The sequence below is a fragment of the Ranitomeya variabilis genome, chromosome 2, assembly GCF_051348905.1.
Source record: "Ranitomeya variabilis isolate aRanVar5 chromosome 2, aRanVar5.hap1, whole genome shotgun sequence".
In the NCBI taxonomy this organism is placed as follows: domain Eukaryota; kingdom Metazoa; phylum Chordata; class Amphibia; order Anura; family Dendrobatidae; genus Ranitomeya; species Ranitomeya variabilis.
Genome location: NC_135233.1, coordinates 457,863,433 through 457,885,766, shown reverse-complemented (window position 1 = coordinate 457,885,766; position 22,334 = coordinate 457,863,433). Strand labels below are relative to the sequence as shown.

Below are 22,334 nucleotides of genomic sequence, written 5' to 3'. Positions count from 1 at the left end.
CAAGTTGCAAAATTGCTTGTATTTACAAGCGCTATCCGACAATAGTCCATTTAGAAAAATGGAATTAACCCTTTTAGAGAAGCTGGCTGCCCCTCATTCATTAAAAATATCTACAGTTGGAGGTTATAAGCAGCTTTATGTTTTACTAATAAATAAAAAAAAATACAGATTCATTCCATTTTTAAGCTAACTTGTCAGATTGAGCATGCTGAACTTTCTAGGGCACGAAGGTTGGAGCTGATTCTTATCTAGTTTTATAGGATTCCATATAACCTGAGTTTATTGTCTTGAATCTCTGCTAAATCTGTGTTTGAGTCCAACGATCAGTTACTCCTTGATTGACCGCATTCTTTGTTGAAGTCCCTGCTGTTACACGGTTGTAGTCAAATTTCTTAACACCAGTTGCAAATTAGATTAATTGGCAAAATTTACAAACTTTCTGCATTTTGTTTGATTGGTTTATTGCAATGTAAATATCTCCACACAACTAATATAACAAGTGGTTTTACAAAATTCTCACAGAAGTGCCACCTTTACTGCAGTCTCAGAATTATTCAAGCCATTCACAACACTTGTTTTAAGTACTTAATAGATCTCCTCTGGCTGTTATGACCTGCTGCAAATGCTTAATAGGTAGACATCACCTTCTGGCAATCTAGTCTCCTTCTTGAATAATCCTGGCCTCTCTTTCTCTACTATACTTGGGTTTGTGTACTGCTACCCAACAAATTTTTTTTTTTTTTTTTTTTATGGGGAGCGGGTCAGGTGGTTATGGCAGCCACTCTAGAAGTATTTATTTATACAGCACCATTAATTCCATGGTGCTGCACATTAGACGGGATTACATCAAAATACAAATATCATTTACAGTAAGCAAACTAACAATGACAGACTGGTACAGCGGGAAGAGGACCCTGCCCTTGCGGGCATACATTCTACAGGGTTATGGGGAAGGAGACAGTAGGTCGAGGGTTGCAGTAGCTTCGATGGTGTTGAGGTGACCGTGTGGTCATTACAGGCTGTAAGCTTTCTTGAAGAGGTGGGTTTCAGGTTTCTTTTAAAGGATCCAAATGTGGTGGATAACCGGACGTTTTGGGGCATAGAATTCCAGGTGATTGGGGATATTCGGCAGAAGTCTTGGAGGCGATTGGGTGAGGAGCGATTAAGCGTGGAGGAGAGAAGGAGGTCTTGGAAGGACCGGAGATTACGTGAGGGAAGATATTGAGAGATTAGTTTGGAAATGTACGGAGGAGAAAGGCTTCTTCTGAAACAAAGCCTTTCAGGTCTGCTTGAGATCATTCTCCTGTTGAGCGTCATTGGAGCGTCAATCTTCAGCTTCATCACAGAAGACAAGATGTCCTCTACTAGCATTTCTTCATAATGGATTTAATCCATCTTGTCCTCCCACATACTGCAGCTTTCCAATGTTGGAGGAAGCAAAGCAGCCCCAATTTGTCACTGATCCTCCATCATGCTGTACTGTAAGAGGCATCACCGAGACTCCCGTCGTGCTGTACTGTAGGATCACTGAGTCCCCGTCGCTCTGTTCTGTAGGAGGCATCACTGAGCCTCCGTCGCGCCGTACTGTAGGTTTCCTGTGCCAGAGGAAGCGGAGCAGCCCCATGTTGCCACTGAGCGCCCGTTGTGCTGTAGGCATCACCAAACTTCCGTCGTGTTTTGCTGTATGCATCACCGAGCCCCCGTCGTGCTGTACTATGCAGGGTATTTTTTAGGGTATGCTTCATCCCTCAACCTTTTACAGTTTTGTTTCATCCTTGCACAGGCCAGAGTTTTAAAGCTTCTTCTGTTGATCATGTTTATGGTTTTGAACATATTGGAGCCGATTTCCTTGTGCTTTTGGGTCCTTAAAGGTGATGTCTTGGAGTTCGGGAATGGAAATTTTCTGCCTTTGATAGGTGTCTTAATGTGCAAACTGAAACATCAGTGCTGCTGCCGCCGCCAAATCTTTCTACTGATCTTTTGCAGTCTAGTGAGGATTTTTGACCATTGGCCTCCTCAGTGGTGGTAGCCGGTAATGGCTTCCTCTTTCCGTCACGTTCAGGTAGCTGGTGTGCCTAGACCTTTGAACTTGTGAACAATTCTTCCAACCGCATCTCTGGGAATATTCAATCATTGCCTTTGTATCCTTTCCTTGTTTATGCAACACAATGAGGTCTTCTCAGCTTTTCGGACCACTCTCTTGCCATATTTTTATTTGGTTTATTGGTAATGGCAGAAATGTTATACATTTTGATAAAAACTCAATTTGCAGTGCAGGTGGAATAATTTTGATTGCCAATGACGACATGCTTTGTTATATTGATTTATTCCGAAACTACATCCACCATGGCACATAAGGCTGTGTTCATACTGACCTGCATGATACATGTAAAGGGTCCACTACACATCGGATAGTTTTCTAACCCATCTTCAAACCTTATTTTGCCTTTAATATATGGATTTACCAGTGAAGTAGATTATTTTACTTGTCGGTTAAGAAAACTCTACTGAGCCAATACCACCAGTATGAACAAAGAAATTGAGGAATGCCAATTCATAGGTGGCATCTGGGACTCCTTGAAGAGTGCCATTGTCCAGTTATACACCACTTTTTTTCCAGTGCCTGTAGCAAGTCTTCTAACAATGCATTGGCAGTAATTCCTTTTCATTAAACGGCATCAGTCACATTGGCAGAAACTGGTGGGAGTGAGTTTACCGCCAAGTGCCAAGCTTTCACTTTTATCTTCTCACCCAACATACTGTCCCAAGTCATAAAGTTGAAGTTCCTGTGGTATTTCTGAATACAATTGATTGTGTGTGTGGATGAGCTCATAGGTGTTCAGTATTCCTCCTTTCCCACATAATATTTCTCCTGGGCATTGAGTCTCTGCTTATGTGGCCTTGGATGTCTTCTCGGTAAATGCCTTCTTCCGCATATCTCCTCTCCTCCTCCTCCTTTCTTTTTCGCACTCCCATCTTACATCTTTGTATTTGCAACAAAACAACTTGTTACCTCTCTCTCCCTTTGCTGTGACTGGTCCTGTGTTGCACAACTTATTTCAGTTAAGCAAATATTTCCTCTGCTCATTTGGTTCTTCTATAACTTGTGTTTGGTCAAGGTTGATGAGGCTCTGATAAACTTGTTGACTACAGCATGTGCAAACCTAATTTCCAGACTCTGAGTACTCTCAGACCCGTGTCTGTGCTCAGTACAAGAATTGGCATGAAAAAGGCAGTAATACAACTTTATGTATCATAAAATGCCAGTCTGATCTCCTTTTTTTGCCCTGATGAGGGGCAAACTCCCCCGAAACACATGTCTGAAAATGGATTAACTGGTTTGGCTTCTTATCCCTAGTCATGTGGTAAGGTCCACTAAAGGATCGATCTTGACTTTTTTAGGATTGCCACATCCAATAGGTGACGCTAGAGTTTTTAGTCCTTTTCCTTTCTGAAGAGACTGCATTTATAGAAGAACAGGGTAGGATATGTCTGTGCAACCTGGACAATCCAACTTTTTCTTAAAAAAATAAATAAATATAATAATATATTATATATATATATATATATATATATATATATATATATATATATATATATATATATATATATATATATATACATATATATATATATATATATATATATATATATACACATATACATATATATATATATATATATATATATATATACACATATACATATATATAGTGGCGTAACTACAGAGTTATGGGCCCCGGTGCGAACTTTCAAAAATATTTTCCACCCAAATTGATACTTTCCCTATTAATTTCGCACACTATATTTTTGTTGCAATGTTTCTGAAGTGCAATATTTAATAAGTATAGGCACCTATGTTAAATTTCTTAGAAATAAAATAAATATATATATATATATATATATATATATATATATATATATATATATATATATTATATATATTGCTCAAAAAAATAAAGGGAACACTTAAACAACAGAATATAACTCCAAGTAAATCAAACTTCTGTGAAGTCAAACTGACCACTTAAGAAGCAGCACTGTTTTACAATCAACTTCACATGCTGTTGTGCAAATGGAATAGACAACAGATGGAAATTAATGGCAATTATCAAGACACACTCAATAAAGGAGTGGTTCTGCAGGTGGGGACCACGGACCACATCTCAGTACCAATGCTTTCTGGCTGATGTTTTGGCCACTTTTGAATGTTGGTTGTGCTTTCACACTCATGGTAGCATGAGACGGACTCTACAACCCACACAAGTGGCGCAGGTAGTGCAGCTCATCCAGGATGGCACATCAATGCGAGCTGTGGCAAGGTGGTTTGCTGTGTCTGTCAGCATAGTGTCCAGAGACTGGAGGTGCTACCAGTAGACAGGCCAGTACACCAGGAGACGAGGAGGGGGCTGTAGGAGGGCAACAACCCAGCAGCAGGACCGCTACCTCAGCCTTTGTGCAAGGAGGAACAGGAGAAGCCCTGCAAAATGACCTCCAGCAGGCCACAAATGTGCGTGTCTGCACAAATGGTTAGAAACCGACTCCATGAGAATGCTCTGAGTGCCCAACATCCACAGATGGGGGTTGTGCTCACAGCCCAACACCGTGCAGGATGCTTGGCATTTGCCACAGAACACCAGGATTGGCAAATTCACCACTGGCGCCCTGTGCTCTTCACAGATGAAAGCAGGTTCACACTGAGCACATGTGACAGTCTGTAGACGCTGTGGAGAGCGATCTGCTGCCTGCAACTTCCTTCAGCATGACCGGTTTAGCAGTACATCAGAAATGGTGTGGGGTGGCATTTCTTTGGAGGACCGCACAGCCCTCCATGTGCTCGCCAGAGGTAGCCTGACTGCCATTAGGTACCGAGATGAGATCCTCAGACCTCTTGTGAGACCATATGCTGGTGCGGTTGGCCCTGGGTTCCTCCTAATGCAGGACAATGCCAGACCTCATGTGGCTGGAGTGTGTCAGCAGTTCCTGCAAGATGAAGGCATTGAAGCTATGGACTGGCCCTCCTGTTCCCCAGACCTGAATCCGATTGAACATTTCTTGAGACATCATGTATCTCTCCATCCACCAATGTCACGTTGCACCACAGACTATCCAGGAGTTGGCGGATGCTTTAGTCCAGGTCTGGGAGGAGATCCCTCAGGAGACCATCCACCGCCTCATCAGGAGCATGCCCAGGCATTGTAGGGAGGTCATACAGGCACGTGGAGGCCACACACACACTACTGAGCATCATTTCCTTGTTTTGAGGCATTACCGCTGAAGTTGAATCAGCCTGTAATTTGATTTTCCACTTTGATTTTGAGTATCGTTACAAATCCAGGCCTCCACTGGTTAATAAATTTGAATTCCATTGATGGTTTTTGTGGTATTTTGTTGTCAGCACATTCAACTCTGTACAGAACAAAGTATTCAATGAGAATATTTCATTCATTCAGATCTAGGATGTGTTATTTGAGTGTTCCCTTTATTTTTTTGAGCAGTGTATATACAGTATATACACAAAAGGTCTTGTCTAAATAGAAATTCTGGGAAACTCATTGACCTTGTTGGGAGGTCAGTGTAGTGCACTGCAAAAAACTGATCAGTAAAAAACGTCTAAGGCTACTTTCACACTAGCGTCGTGCGCTGCACTTCGCTATGCGACGTAGCGGCGCACCGACGCTAGCTGTGGAAGCGCCGCACAACGGGGGCAGCAGATGCTGTTTTTCAACGCATCCGCTGCCCCATTGTGAGGTGCGGGGGGGCGGAGTCCCGGCCGCGGGAACGACTCACCAAAAAACGTTACAAGCAACGTTTTTTGGTGGCGACGGTCTGACGCAACACGACGCAACCGTCGCACGACGGTTGCGACGTGTGGCAGTGCGTCGCACTGCGTCGTTAATAAAAGTCTGGAGAAAAAAACGCATCCTGCAAGCACTTTTGCAGGATGCGGTTTTTCTCCAAAACGACGCATAGCGACGTGCAGTGCACGACGCTAGTGTGAAAGTAGCCTAAGGCTACATTCACACACAGCATTTTGACTGCATTTTGTGAGGATCCGTTTTGGGTGCAGAAACTGCACCAAGAATGGATTCTCACAAAGCGCTGCCTTGTGTGTGAATGCTGCTGCGCTAATTATTCACCTTCCCCGCACCCCCACGGTGATCTCCAGCGCTGTCCCCTCATCTCAAAGGCTACAGCATTCTGTACCTCTAGGGCCCTGCTCATGTGACTGAGTGTCGTCGTTCAGTCACATGGTGTTGTGCCAGGTCATCTCACAGGTCCTGCAGCCTCTTGCAGCCTTCTTGAGCCCAAGAACGAATCCTTAAAAAGCGCAGTGTGTGAATGCAGACACACACGGTACAACACTGCCACACACACAGTACAACACTGCCACACACACAGTACAACACTGCCACACACAGTACAGCACTGCCACACACAGTACAGCACTGCCACACACAGTACAACACTGCCACACACAGTATAACACTTCCACACACATACACACACACAGTACAACACTGCCACACACACACAGTATAACACTTCCACACACACATACACACACACAGTACAACACTGCCACACACACACAGTATAACACTTCCACACACATACACACACACACACACACACACACAGTACAATACTGCCACACACACACACACAGTACAATACTGCCACACACACACAGTACAACACTGCCACATACACACAGTACAATACTGCCACACACACATACACACAGTACAACACTGCCACACACACAGTACAACACTGCCACACACAGTATAACACACACACACACACACACACACACACACACACACACACACACACACACACACACACACACACACACACACACAGTACAATACTGCCACACACAGGGGGCCCAGCTCTGCCCCACCACCTCACACATGGGGCCCCTCTATGCACAGGTCTCCAGGGTCTACATCACGACACCAGGGGGGTGATGAGCCAGCACCCACCTGCCTCTCTGAGGTTCTTGTCTGGCCCCAGCAGGTATGGGGTAAGAAAAGGCTCTGAGGGTCTGAGGTTGGAGAAGCCGTTAGTGCACAGGATACATGTGGGCAGCACACCAGCACTCAGCTTCCACCGGGCAGCAGCTGAGCCTTCCTGCTGTGCACTGCCTCCCTCAGCTCCATGCCGGGCAGACAGTAGAGCTCAGCCCTGAACACAGCACAGAGGCGCGGGGAAGGAGGGCAACGGCTGCAGTGCTGGAGACTCCGAAGCAGCAGGAAAAAGTGTGATTACAACCAGCACAAGCTCACTGCCAACCGGCCTCATGTTCTAGTGATGTGTCGTAGAGGAGAGTGCTACTAATGCGGGCAGCTATTGGCTGCGAGAGAATCACATGTCCTGTCGCTTTTATTACTACTGTTCTGGACTGGCAGTGGCACATGTGATGGATCGCGCGATCAGCGATTGTGGCATATACTATCTTTCATGGTACAGTAGCGGAGCTACGGGGGAAGCTGAGGGGCCCACCCGGAGCTACGCTACTTTAACTGCAGGGCCCCTAAGCACTCCGGGCCCCGTCGCAGCTGCGACCTCGGTAGTTGCGCCCCTGTATGTATGTATGTATATGTATGTGTATATATATATGTGTATGTATATATATGTATATATATATATGTATATATATGTATATATATGTATGTATATATATATGTGTGTGTATATATATGTGTGTATGTATATATGTATATGTATATATATATGTATATATGTATATATATATGTATATATATATATGTGTGTGTATATATATATATATGTATATATATATATATATATGTGTGTATATATATATGTGTATATATATATATATGTGTATATATATATGTGTGTGTATATATATATATATATATATATATGTATATATGTGTATATATATATATATCTATATATATATATATATATATATATATATATATATATATATATATATATATATATATATATATATATATATATATATATATATATATATATATCTATCATACTAGTATGAAATACCACGGCTCATAGATGTGCGGTTAACATTTATTTTTGTGAGAATTCAGTATGTGCAACTGGAAAAGACGGCCAACGTTAGCGTTTCGGTCTATCTCAGACCTTGGTCACAGCCTTGAATAAAGCAATAGTATGCAATCAATACACCTAGTATATAAAAAAAACAGACAATACATGTACAAATTAATATAAAATAAGGATTCGGTTAATAGCCCTGTTACAAGGGAAGTACGTCAAAGTTTGTGATGGACTGAAATCTTAATGTTGGCCTTTTTTAGTGTTTCCACATTCCGACTTATCAATAAAATGTACGGTAAATCTTTGCCGCGTATCTGAGTTAGTGCTGTGGTATTTTGTATTATTGTTTGGGAAGACATCCCCTACCATGTAGCACCATGGTGTACAAGCTAAAGCTGGCCATACACGTTAGATGACTCTTTGCTAAACAATTTTTTTTGGCCAATGGTTCGGTGGTCAGCCGTCTCTCCCTCACACAGGCCAAGCGCGCCTTTGTTCTGAGAAAGTCGCCGGCTGAATTGTTGGCTGGTTGCTTATCTACGTGAGAATAATGCAATCGGCGTTCAGAAATTGGACATCCCCGATCGATCTCTTCCCTGACCATCAGTTGGCCGGCATCACGCAACACATTTGACTGTTGGCCAAACCCATGGGTTTAACCGGCATTAGACTAATGAGTATGGAGACCTTAAGAGAGCTTACCAGATTTTGATTAATGATATTGTGTATGTCCTCAAAACCGTTGACTCTCCAAAGCTTAGACTCCCATACGACCTCTAAAGGTGTTCTGTGGAATTTCTATGGTTGTGGTTGTAATTATCCACTTTCATCAACTTTTACCTAATGTGTTATATCTGGTATGCAAGACTGTTTTGATTTTTCTGTAACCTATTCCATTGCAGTTGATTACTTTCCATTTTTTATTTATTTCCCCCCCTCTGCCAGATACATGTATTGGACTGACTGGGGAGAAACCCCCAGAATTGAACGGGCTGGAATGGATGGAAGCACACGGAAAATCATAGTGGACTCCAATATTTATTGGCCCAATGGGCTAACAATCGACCTGGATGAACAGAAACTTTATTGGGCAGATGCCAAGCTGAGTTTTATTCACAGAGCCAATTTGGATGGTTCATTCAGGTAAATTGTTTTGTTTTTGAATTTTTTATCATCGTTTCCTCTAAAGTGGTTTTTCCTCTAAACCTCAAGTTTGGGGAGGGAGTGGGACAGTCTTTACTGATCAGTAAATGGCTGACCAAGCACCTCTTTATTCTTCTTGTACAAGGAATGGTAGAATTAGGCTTCTCAAATGCCTTGAATTTTTGTCTCCCCAACTGACAAGTGCTACCATGCAGAGCCAAATAAATGCCAGATGCAACATACATCCCAATCGGCCCCAAATTAATGCACACTGCCATTCTAGAAGTGCAAAGCAAATACTATACTGCGCCCCTTGTACCTCCTGCACTTTCAGCCACATTGTCCCATTTTCTTTTCCTTCACCAATGGCTGCAACATTGTCCCTCAAATTACCTCCTCGTTTTGCAGTACCACCCATTCTCCGAATAACAGCAGCATTTTTCCTCTTCCCGCCTTCCCCTATAAACTTCAAGTTTAGCATTCTACAATCCTCTCACCCTGTTGCAGTAGAAATTTTCCACCAAACCACCGTTCCCCATTGGCAGGAACATTTTGTGTTTATCGCCTCCTCCCTGACTGTCAGCAGCATCTTGACTCTGCAAAAGAGGGTGGAGACTGATTGGAGGTGTGACCGAAAGTGTCAGCAGAGCACTCCACTCCTTTCTTTACCGCCTCTTCTGTCCATTGCCAGACTCCAGTCTGAAGAACCTGTGACCATGATGTCCCTGAAGCCCTTAATCCCTGGGAACGCCACTAGTGGAGCCGGCAGCATCGGGGCAGTTCCTGCTCTTTATGCTGAAGCTCGACAATGGTGTATGCTCAGCACCTAACTGGTTAACATGTCATGTCTCACTTTGGGAAGCCTTGTATTAAATTCAGCTTTTAAGAAGTCCCTCATGACATTGTAGTTCCGGCACCCGATTTACTCTATATTTACTTTCTAGAGAACGTACGGACAAGTACCCAGATACAAAGCTGCCCGAACTGTCTTGACTTCAGCGAGACCCCAGAAATTCATGAGAAAATTGACAAGTTCTCTTTAACTGTAGAGAAAGGGTGTGGTGTTTTTGGCGGGGGAATGTCACTGCCTCACCAAGTCCAACTCTGACCCTTTCCCAGCATTTCTCCGCCACTGTTTAGACTGCTCTCGTGTGGAATTTCACAGGAATTTTCAGCATTAATTTCTGGAAACCGTATTGACAGCAGAACAAACACTGTTGAGAATAAAGGCTCAATTTAAAAAGAAAAGAGAACATGAAGAAATGCTGAAAATAGGGGATTGCATTAACAATTCCATTAATTTTTAATTTTCTTGGACCTAATGAGGCAAACTCATAGACAACAGCTGCAAAAAGTCCTGCTCTACTCCTGAAAGAGGAAACCCAAGAACTTTGCTTGGCTAAGGGGGTTCTCACAAGTTCTCTACCCCCGAAACAAAATTACTAGACTGTTGAAATCCAACTGCCCGGTCTGAATGTCCTTCAGTGTCCACCATGGGGGGCAGAGTTTGGAGGCCCTAATACACATTATATGCTATGCTTGACCTGCAAGTCAGTGTTTCTTCCTATATCTACTGTGCTATTTGCAAAGATAAAAACTATACGCTTTTAATATATATTTTTGTCCAGCACAGAAATTCTTGAAGCTTCGAAATCACTTTAATAGGAGATCTGTGGTCATTCCTATAAGGGGTAAAAAAAAGTATTAGTTTGGAGTACAGATGATGGCAGTGAAAGGGTCGGCACTTGTGTCTCATTGGCTCTTTCTGGGGATAGGAGGAGGAGCTGAGTGATCACTGCCATCATATGTACTCCAAATGAGTATGTTCTGATATGAAGGCAACTAAACGCAGGGCAATAGACTTTTGAAATGCCTGGGATTGGAATCCACTAGTAGACATAGATATATTTCGGAAAGAAGGCAGATCCCCTAATAAAGTAATTTGCCAAGTTTCATAACTTTCCAAGTTACAAAAATATACAAAAATGTTAGTTTTTTTTTTTTTTTTTCCAATTGTCCAGTTAAACTTTCCAAGTGATGTACCAAAAAAATCATGATGGTGCGTATATTAGCACATGCACGATTTTGGCCTGATACATTTTGCAGATTGATGGTACATAGTGGACACTTTATTGTGGAGCTCAGTAGATCGTTTGAGTGGCTTTGCATAGTAGGATCCTTTACCGGGGCTGTATTTTTTTTGGGGGGGCGGGGGGGGGGGACCAGATAGCACCCTGTGATCTATTATTCCATGTTGTCTTGTAACTGGTTTGTTCTTTCATATACTGTCTTCATATACCACCAACAGGCAGAAGGTTGTAGAAGGAGGACTCACACATCCATTTGCCTTAACGCTGACAGGAGATACGTTGTATTGGACTGACTGGCAGACTCGTTCCATCCATGCCTGCAACAAGCGTATCGGAGAAAAAAGACGAGAGATCCTTAAGTCACTTTACTCTCCAATGGACATACAAGTTTTTAGCCAGGAACGACAACCACATTGTGAGTTATTTTTCCATTATAAGTTCGGTAACCATTTGCGGTCTGTTCTTGGACCATGAGTGTTGGGCTTGTGAATCTAGACTTAGACCAGTAGAAGTCGCTACCCGAGGCTTAGATTTGTGAGCAATAATGATGAGTGAACATGCTGGAATAAAGTGTTCTATAAGCATGCTCGGGTGCTGACCGAGTGTCTTTGGCGTGCTCGAAAAATATGTCCAGCTGCATGTCTCATGGCTGTTCGACAGCCACAACACATGCAGGGATTACCTGTTTGTTACACAATCCCTGCATGTGTTGCCACATGAACTTCCACGAGACATGCAGCCACAGGGATTCGAACATATTTTTCGAGCACGCTGAAGACACTCAGCAACAAAGCACGGTCGGGTAATACCTAAGCCCAGCACGTTGGCTCATCACTACTGTGTATCTTTGTTATCAATAAATAATGCCAAAATGTCATGTGTGTTTTTTTTCTTTTTCTTTTTGTAGTAAAACCCTTTGGGTGCTTTTTGTACTTTTCATTCGTCCCTGATATTACTGTTTTTTTTTTTTTTCTTTTCAGTCGAAACGCCGTGCGATGACAATAATGGTGGATGCTCCCATCTTTGCTTATTGTCACCAAGGGATCCTTTTTACAGCTGTGCCTGTCCAACTGGGGTGCAGCTGATGGATGATGGAAAATCGTGCAAAATAGGTAAAATATTCATTATTTCTGTTTTCTAACGTCATTATAAGACTGAATTCTTTTGTGTCCCTTCATTGTCGGCAATAAATTTGTCAAATGTTTCGGACAACTGTTCAGTCGGGAAATGTTTATGATCTAAAATACTTTTAGAGGTGATAGGCTTTTATATAATATTGTGCAGGTCTGTTTTCAATAAGGTAATAGAAGCAAAAGAGATGATCCATCAAGATTTTGGCTGTCTAAAATGTCAGTTGTGGCCCCAGAACCAGAATCCCTCCAGTTGGACTAAACTAATTTATAAGACCATAGAAGTCCAATTGAAACTACCCAAACTACAGGCAGCATGAATTGGAGCTACGAAGCGCTGCAGCGTTTCAGAGAAAAAGGTTTGTAGGAAGAGGCCTGCCCGGCTGCTTCCCTTGTCCCGCGCCGGCTGCTTCCCTTGTCCCGCGCCGGCTGCTTCCCTTTGCCCCGCGCCGGCTGCTTCCCTTTGCCCCGCGCCGGCTGCTTCCCTTTGCCCCGCGCCGGCTGCTTCCCTTTGCCCCGCGCCGGCTGCTTCCCTTTGCCCCGCGCCGGCTGCTTCCCTTTGCCCCGCGCCGGCTGCTTTCCTTGCCCCGCGCTGGCTACTTCTCTGCCAACTGCTCCCTTCCTCACGCCGGTTGCTCCTTGCCCCGACCTATCAAATATGTGTACAAAGTGTGACCTGTAAATAACAGGGAGCTGATTAACAGAAGCCAGCCGGGCCACCATATATCTAATTAGGTCTCTCTCTAGTGTTGGCCACCAGCTTTTTAAAATTTAATGCCAAATCCAGCAACACCTTTACATGGCCGGCCTTTCCTCCATTACTGAGAAATCAGTGTTTGAATTAATATGTAAAGGGAGCTACAGAGCTATTGTAGATCTGAAGCCTCTGTCACTCCAGCTCTACTCCTTGTCCAGGAAGAGGCGGCTCTGTGTGGAGACTGGAACTGGAGTGACAGAGGCTTCAGATCTACCATAGATATTCAGCCTCATTTGCATATCAATTCAAACGCTGGCTTCTCAGTAATGGAGGAACGGACTGGCCATGTAAACGTACTACTGGACTTTTCTTTTAAAGAGCTACATGTGCGTATAAATAGTTTGGAGTATGCAATCCGGCTGAAAGGTTCCCTTTTTAAAGTGTTTAATTAATTTTTTATATATTTTTTTCAGATAAATAAAGCACTGTTTGTTGTGGAAATCTGATAAAAAAAAAAAAAATCAGGCGAAGTAAACATGTTTTGATTGTACTTTTTATAGAATTGATGCAATATATGGGAGCACTTGCCTAGTAAAGAGCAAATTGTCTATTTTTGGCATCGGTCTGAAAAGATGGATGACGCAGATCATTGATTTGTGATTTTTATTTTTTAATGACCACTCTTGCTTTTTAGTGGTCTGTTTTCGGTCTTGATATCCGTTACCTTTTATCTGCAACCTAAATACGCATAAACCCAGTCTTCTAATCTGCCACATTATATGGGCACACAGAAAAAGGCCCCCAACTAGAACAAAGCCATTCCCTATAAACTTCCCTTTTCTCCCGTAGGTCAGAGGTCAGAAGATGACCTGAACCCATGTCTGTGAGCAGTAAACATTTGCTTTAGAAATCAAACTGCTAATTTCTATGCCACGTCCAAGCGAGACTTCTTGATCAAGGCCGTGGACGGCTCATTTACAAATGAACAGCTCAGTTGTGCAATGGGAATGGTTTGCCATCATTTGTCAGTCTGTATAATTGCTCCAAAGCGGAGTTGTTGTCTTTTTTTTTAACTTTCTTCCATAGTTGTCCATAGCTACCCCCTTAGAATTTACGGGCCCAGGCGAACTTGTCAGAGTGGAGTTTTTTTGTCTAGCAAAAATTTATGCGTACCTTCTGTGAAGCAAATGCCTTTTCTTTGTTTTCTCTGCCTCCCCCCCACACCACCAATCTTTAAATTGGGCGAACGGGAGTGACATTTTAAAAGAAAGCTTAACTTTAGTTTACAGGCTGTACTTTTCTCACAGTCCCGGAGTAACATTCATTATATTCCTGGAACATCAGACCAGCCCCATGGGAACTGCTAAAATTGCTTTTTAGACATCTTTCCGCATTTTTTAACGCACCGTTTCGTAGCAGCATTTTTTTTTTTCTGGCATTTAGTCTCTGATTTTGTGATTGAACAGCAGCTTTTTTTCATTTTGTTTTGTTTAGTGGTGTTCACTTATTTTTAGGAATTTTCTTATGATAACAAAAATTCTTTAAAAAAAAAACTTAAAAATGCCAGTAAAGTGTATTTTTTATATTTTTTATATTGAAATATTTATATTGGTTTAGCAATAAAAAAGGTTCCCATCAACGGCACAACTGCAAACATTCATGTGTTGGGTCACCTGTGTTTAAACTTGTAGAACACAATCAATAGTAAATTGCTGTCACAGAGGAATCATTGTTCCTAGAGTTGCTCTACAATTTCCTGGAAGACCCCTACTTTACAGATCTCAAGATCATGATCAAAATGTCATTTCCCGCTGAGGAGATTTCTTGAGCTGCCGGTTTGTGCATTTGGAATTGGTTAGAGCGAGCGCTTGGCTTTGTAAAAACAAACAAAAAAAGTAAAGAACCATATTAAAAAGGATATGTCAACAAGTCATAAGTGGTCACCTTTCGCTTTTTCTTAATTCCAGCTGTTCCCGAGATTATAAAGTTTTTTTATATTTTTAAAATATGCTATATGGTTCCAGAGATATGGGCCTTTTTTGAGTATTGTGTGGCTAATAGGATCCTCTGGGCCGTGTCTTTAGGCTTCTTTGCGTAATTAGCCTGTGAAGCCACGCCACCTTGTAAAGACCATAAAAAGTAGCACTAAATAAAAAGGGCCATATCTCTGGAAACGCATGGCGGATTTAAATATAACAAAAAAGTGTATACTCAGGGAAACAGCAGGAATAAAGTAAGAGAGAGATTTCCCCCCCAAAAAAAAACAAAAACAAAACTAGAGTACTCAGAGGAAACAGGCAACCCAGTTGCATAATAATGTGAGACACTAAGGGTTGGTGCAATGGGTCACAGTCAAAAAACCTACCTCAAACTAGCATGAGAAAAGCAGGAGCAAACGGAGTATCAAAGGCTTAAATAGTAATTTTAATGCAAAATGTGCATAAAGACAGATAGATGAATGTCAGCCATAGGTAAATCAAAGTTGCCAATGATTCAGTGCAAGGTACATAACATCAGGGCTGTGGAGTCGGTAAGCCAAACCTCCAACTCCTCAATTTTCAGGACCCTGCAGACTGTGAGCCCTCGCGGGCAGGGTCCTCCCTCCTTATGTACCCGTGTGCCTTGTTTGTGCTCATGTTTAATGTATTTGTCTATATTTGCCCCGTATTTCACATGTAAAGCGCCATGGAATAAATGGCGCTATAAAAATGAATAATAATAATAACACTGACTCTGACTCCACCAAAATGGGCTCCGACTTCACGACTCCGATTCCACTGCCCTGACAGGGCTGTGGAGTCGGTAAGCCAAACCTCCGACTCCTCAGTTTCCATGACATTGGCTCCGACTCCACCAAAATGGTCTCCGACTCCACGACTTCGACTCCACAGCCCTGCATAGCATATAGTTATAGGTAAGAGGATCACAGAGCCAACCATAGTACGTGTATTCTCAAGCTCAATGAGCATTATAAATATATGGCTGGAAGGGGTTCATCTTACCAAGGTGGAACAGAGAAACCAGGCTGTCAAGCAAAACGGATGGTGGCAATCCCAACGCGCGTTTCGCGTACTTGAATGTTGCTTTTTCAAGGGAATAGTCTCAGTTTGCTCCTGTTTTTCTAATAGAGGAGCAGCTGGGGAAAAACCCCAAAAGAATAAGGTGAGGTGAGAAAAACAAAAAAAACCAGTGAGGTGTTTATGCAGTGGATTTTTTCCTCTACCGTCTCTTAGTGACTGGTATACCTTATGGCTATCCTCTTGACTCTGGTCGGTCTCACAATCTTAGTTACAGCTCTGAAGAATATAATGATGCTATTTAACCACTGGAATAACCTTTACATTAGGGAATCCTAGTTGTGCCGCTCGGCTGGCCGCCACCCCTCCGTCTTCTTCAGGACCACAGTGTCGGTAACTGCCTGGGCTTCAGGTCTATTCCCTTCTCTAAAGTATTGTTCCATTGTGTGAGTTTTGAATCATTTGACCACCAGTTTTCACAGATGGCTCGGTGCTGTATATGTACGGAGTGATTGAAATCTGAGCTGAAATCCATCTGATGCAAACACTTGGAATACTTTTTGTAAACAGGCCCCAGGCGAATGTGTCGTGTCTGGGAATGTGCGCCACTTCCTTCTACCAGATTGATTGGAGTTCTGCAAATATAATATATATCTATTATCACAAAGTGCTGAAAGCACAATCCTAACTTCTGCATTACGTGTGAAGATCACGCCGCCTGTTATCGTAGGCTTTTTCCCCTTTCACATGAATTTTGTCGTCTTCTGCAGTCTTTACTATATAAGGCTGTGAGCCGTCCGTCCGCTCTTAATAAGGGTCTACAAGTATTTAACGGAAATGTGTTGCCAGAAAATGACATTTTTACCTGTTCAGTATTCTGCAGGGTTGGAATACGGTTAGCCAAGTCGTAATTGGGCTTGTGCCGCCAAATGTGAAAAAACTTAACTTGGTTTTTCCTCTAATGAATTTGAGAGGTTTGGTTTTTTTTTCATTTTGTGCAAGAGAAAGCTAGGGAACCAAAAAATCCCAAATCAATAATCTTTTTTTTTTTTTACTAACAACATTTATTATATGTGATAAATAAGGTAATATTTTAGGTGTGAACATTTACAGATGTGACACTGACCCTTTTTTAAAAAAGAATTATTATGTTTAATAGATTTTTATTTGTTTTTACTTCCCTTTTTAGACGTGAACCTGCAATCACTTGATCAGTATATTGTCTTTTTATTGATATCCTTTTTAGATTTCCCTTTATGGGTAATGTCGTTAGAATTGGCCTACTGATTAAAGGGGTTGATTTAAAAAAATAAAAAAAAAAACACACAAACTTGTACTCTCCTCCCGCACTAGCTCTTTTCTGTGATGTTAGTGTTTAGTCTCCCGATACTCGCTTGACAGTACTAGGCTACGGCACTCACACTTTCCTTGGCCAATTTTCCTCAGAGGGGTAAGTGAGCGCTACAGCCCATCAGTGGCCGCTGATGGTCTGCAGCGCTCATGTGATGAAACATGAATGTCACGCAAGCAACAGGAGATCTGGCGCCAACATTGGTGGAACAATTCCGATTCAGTAGGTGAGTATAGGTATGTTACATTTTCCTTATTTGCTTCTGTTTTTGATGAGTATTCTACACAAAAGCCAGAGTGCTGGCAAATATGCACATTCGTATGTGCAGTTTTCCATTGTGTTTTTCAACCTATTCACTTCAATGGGTGAAATTCTCTGCAAAAAAGTTTAAAGAATTTACTCACTGAGCCTTGGCTAAAAAGCAGCGGGACTCAAAATACACGCTTGGGTAAAAAGGTAGAGTTTGCATGAGATTTCAGAAACCTTATTGAATTTCCTGGTGCTGGTGAAATTCGTCTTAGTATTTTTTTTTTTTTTCTTTTATTTGCTCAACTTTTTTTTATACATTATACCATTAAAATTTTTTACAATTCTCACTCTGACCACTAAGCCAAATACTAGACTCTCACTTCCTGTTCCATACAGAACTGGTTTAAATCACAGAACAGGAAGTGAGAGTCTATTATTTGGCTTAGTGGTTAAAATTTGAGAAATTGTAAGAGATCTATTTTTCTTTTCTTTTTATACATCAATTTACTCTTCGATTTGCAGGCACATACGATCAGCATTGGTTTTAGGTTAGATGACTTGACCGTTTCCGTATCCCTACTGAAAGTATCTAAACAATATTGTATCCTGTAGTGACAGCTTCACGAGAAAACCTGCAGCTTCTGTAGTTCTATGAATGAAGCATTGAAAATGGCCTCATCCCTGGTCCTTGCTGATTTTTGATTGATGTCCCTTTCATGTTCTCCTTGTGTTTCATGTGCCGTTTTAGGCTTCTGATCATTAAACACAAGCTGCTTCCTTCCCAATTTTGTAGCTGTATATTTTATCTTTGAGATGTGCACTCTAATGAGAAAATGCATGAATATAGCCAGAATAATTGCAGACTATGACCCTGATCCCATCCAAGATGCAGTCTGTGACCTCTCGATAGTGAATTTGGTGGACCTTAATCCATTGAATACACTTAAATATACTTTGTTAAGGAGGTATATACTTTGATAAATTGATCACGTCCCCTTCTCGGCTAAGCTCTAGTCACTGTTTAAAAAATTCAGCCGCGCTTTGGGGGGGACTGGTGAAACTCTGAACATTGTCGAAAAACTACAAGTTTTTCAAGTACAAGTACACAGTGTACAAGTACACGAACATTTTGCAAAATTCCAAACCAGTTTACACCTGAATTCTGGCCAAAGCCGATGGATCAAGGCCTTTAAATCTTCCCCCCCCAAAAAAGGTTTTCCCCCATAGATGACAGACAATTGTTGGCTTCCTCTAGATAGAAGGGGCTGTACAATTATCTTATCGTGAAGTAGGGGTAGTCAACGCACAGATTCCCCAAAGGCCCTCCATACATATTAAATTGTGGTCAGCCAAACTAGTTCTTTTTGGTAGGAGAGGCCAGATATCTAATGTGTATGGGCATCTCCCAACTTTCCCCCAACATCCGTTTTAACGGCTGAAAGAAGAGTCTGGTGGTGTCTTAGATCTATCTACCCATAGAGAACTCAATTATCAGAAGACTTTGACACCTACAGGTTACTCGGTGTTAAAATTTGTGGTACTTGATGTGTCCACAATCTCTTACAATGTCCATTTAACATGGGCTAACCAGATTTTTTTTTTCTCCTTCATAACTATATCCCTAATTCTATTGAGCAGATTGGTAATAGCCATCATATTCTTGTTATAAAGTCTACTGCAGTTTCTGTCCCATGGAGTAATGTTGTCCCTAACCAATTAGTCGTTTTATTGAAATCCTGTTCGTGATTCTTGTAGGAGCTGATGATGTCCTGCTGCTTGCAAGAAGGACCGATCTGCGGAGGATCTCTCTTGACATGCCGGATTTCACAGATATCGTGCTGCAGATCGATGATATAAGGCATGCCATTGCCATCGACTATGACCCAGTAGAAGGATACATCTATTGGACTGATGACGAGGTTCGCGCAATCCGGCGCGCCTATCTGGATGGTTCTGGAGCACAGACGTTGGTGACCACCGAGATAAAACATCCAGATGGAATAGCCGTTGACTGGGTGTCCCGGAATCTTTACTGGACGGACACAGGGACTGATCGCATTGAGGTGACCCGTCTTAATGGAACCTCCAGGAAAATCTTAATATCTGAAAATCTGGATGAACCAAGAGCCATTGTACTAAATCCACTAACTGGGTGAGTTTGTTTTTTTTGGAGATTACCCCAACTTGCTTTTGCTATATATTGTTACTAGTGATGAGCGAGTATACTCGTTGCTCGGGTTTTCCCGAGCACACTCGGGTGGTCTCCAAGTATCTGTGAGTCCTCGGAGATTTCGTTTTTATTGACCAAGCTGCATGATTTGCAGCTGCTGGACATCCTGAATACGTGTGGGGGTTGCCTGGTTGCTAGGGAATCCCCACATGTATTCAAGCTGTCTAGCAGCTGTAAATCATGCAGCTTCGTCAACAAAAACTAAATCTCTGAGCACTCACAAATACTCGGAGACCACCCGAGCATGCTCAGAGAAACCCGAGCAACGAGTATACTCGGTCATCACTAATTGTTACTTATTCCTGAAAGAAATTGTCGCTTAATCAATTAGTGTTTTGCACACCAGTCTTTGATCTAGGATGTCCTGGAATAAGATGCTCCAAATTCACCTTTGGCTTCTTCTTGAATTTAGAGCATCCTTCAACTGCCATGTGCCAGTGTAAGGAATGTGCTCCAATCGTGGACGCAAAAGTGGTGTCGACTATGGTGAATTTGTTGGTCCACTCTTTATCGCATCCAGTCCCACTTTTCAGAAAGTTGGCAATGACTAAAAAAATGCACAATTTTTGTGCAGCTATGAGTTACGCAACCTTTGTAACAGCGTTAAACCCAATTTCTGGAGCAAACTGGTGGATCGCCACCTAGACATTTTTTTTTTTGTCCAGAACTTTGTATATATTTTACGATAATCATAGTAATATGTTTTTATATTTTTATTTTAGTTATATGTACTGGACGGATTGGGGTGGAAAACCAAAGATTGAGTCTGCTTACTTAGATGGGACCGAGAGGGTTGTTCTGGTTAATTCGTCTTTGGGTTGGCCTAATGGATTGGCTCTGGATCTCCAAGATGGAAAACTTTACTGGGGTGATGCCAAGACGGACAAAATAGAGGTAAGTAATGATGTGTCTGGTGTCTTACATTAGTTTTCAATGTTGAATTCCTTTTACAAATGTTTAAATTGATGTTATAATGAGATAAATCTGGCGTGTCCGTGATGGTGGTACGTTTTGGTAGCAGAATCTCATATTGTGTGTGAAGCCTCTGTGATTCTGGACCTTGGTGAACTGTGTACAGTGGCATAAGACGATATTTAGAATGTGTACTCGCACTTCTTACCTAATCGCCTTTGTTTCTAAATTAAAGGGGTTGTTGTCCTTGGACAACCCCTTATTAGTGGCCTCAGAGTGCTACATAAATGTAAAAACAAAAATAATAATCTATGCTTGTCTCCTGGGCTGGTGCAGCTCCTCTACTCTTAGCTATGTGTGCCCCACTGGTCTCTTGATTAAAAACATTGGCATGTGACCACTGCAGTCAATCAGTGGCTCAAAATGATGTCTGAGTGGAAGAACATTGTCGGGAGACACATAGCCAAGAGCAGAGAAGAGGCGCCAAGTCCAGGAGATAAGCACAGGTTATTATATACATGTAGGTGTCCAACCCTTCTATCCTTGGGGACATAAAGATCCCTCACAACCTCTCCAAACTTTTGCACGCTCGGTTTGGCCGAGCATGCCTGTGTTCACAGTAGGTAGCTAATTTTGGCAGTATCTCCCCAAGTATAGAAGGATTGGATAAATGACCTCCAACTGCTGATCCTTCTATCTCCCAATATCTGCAGTTGGGGAAGACTATGGAGGCCCCTCCACCTCATACATTGCTGTAATCGCCGGGTTCAGCCAATATACATCTAATATATATGGCCTGCTGTATATCCAAACACCGTCTTATGTATCAGAGACCTCGTCTTCGATTCCCCGATCATTCGCTGCCTTCAGACAGATTTGCTTTAAAATGGCCAAGAAGGAATCGTAGCCGTATTATAGGATTTACCATCACCTGGTCCATATTCGGTCACTCGCTAACCCAAGATGAAAGTGTAATTATGTGCCGGTATGTGAATAATATAATAGTAATTTTGGTAATGACTAAGGAGCATATGCTGGAAAGGTTTGAATAAGTATGTGACTATGTGTTATGGATGAGAATATGAACATATGGGATTTTTGAGGTTGTGGCTCGAAAGACCAAGTCCGGCAATAGCGACATATTCTCCTTCACATAGGCAGAACTTTTTTTTTGAAGACTTCTAAGTTGAGCTGTTCAGCAGGACTGTGAGGACTATGTGCTGCTATGTGTAACATTTCACGTCTCGTAGCCAGCAGCTGTATCTACAGCATGTAAGCCGGAGCACAAAGGGCTCAGTCACTGCGCTCCAGCCTATGGAGCCATTTGGCAACGCTCGTCAAACGTTTGCGTGACAGCAGCCTATAGGACTTTTTTTTTTTTTCTTCCTGTAAATTTGGCACCCTGTGGTAACATTGTTCCGGGGCCTCTAAATGTCTTTGCTTGTCTGCTTGGCAGG

The 22,334-nt window shown here is 42.2% G+C and overlaps 1 protein-coding gene across 1 annotated transcript in view; it reads left to right on the top strand.

Moving 5' to 3' along the window:
* LRP5 (LDL receptor related protein 5) overlaps positions 1-22,334 on the top strand; it is a 128,383-nt gene that overhangs the window by 40,338 nt on the left and 65,711 nt on the right. The window contains exons 3-7 of the mRNA XM_077287388.1: positions 9,004-9,201; positions 11,510-11,706; positions 12,272-12,403; positions 19,491-19,887; positions 20,688-20,859. Of these exons, the coding sequence (XP_077143503.1) occupies positions 9,004-9,201; positions 11,510-11,706; positions 12,272-12,403; positions 19,491-19,887; positions 20,688-20,859 (1,096 nt within the window). The remainder of the gene's footprint in view (positions 1-9,003; positions 9,202-11,509; positions 11,707-12,271; positions 12,404-19,490; positions 19,888-20,687; positions 20,860-22,334) is intronic.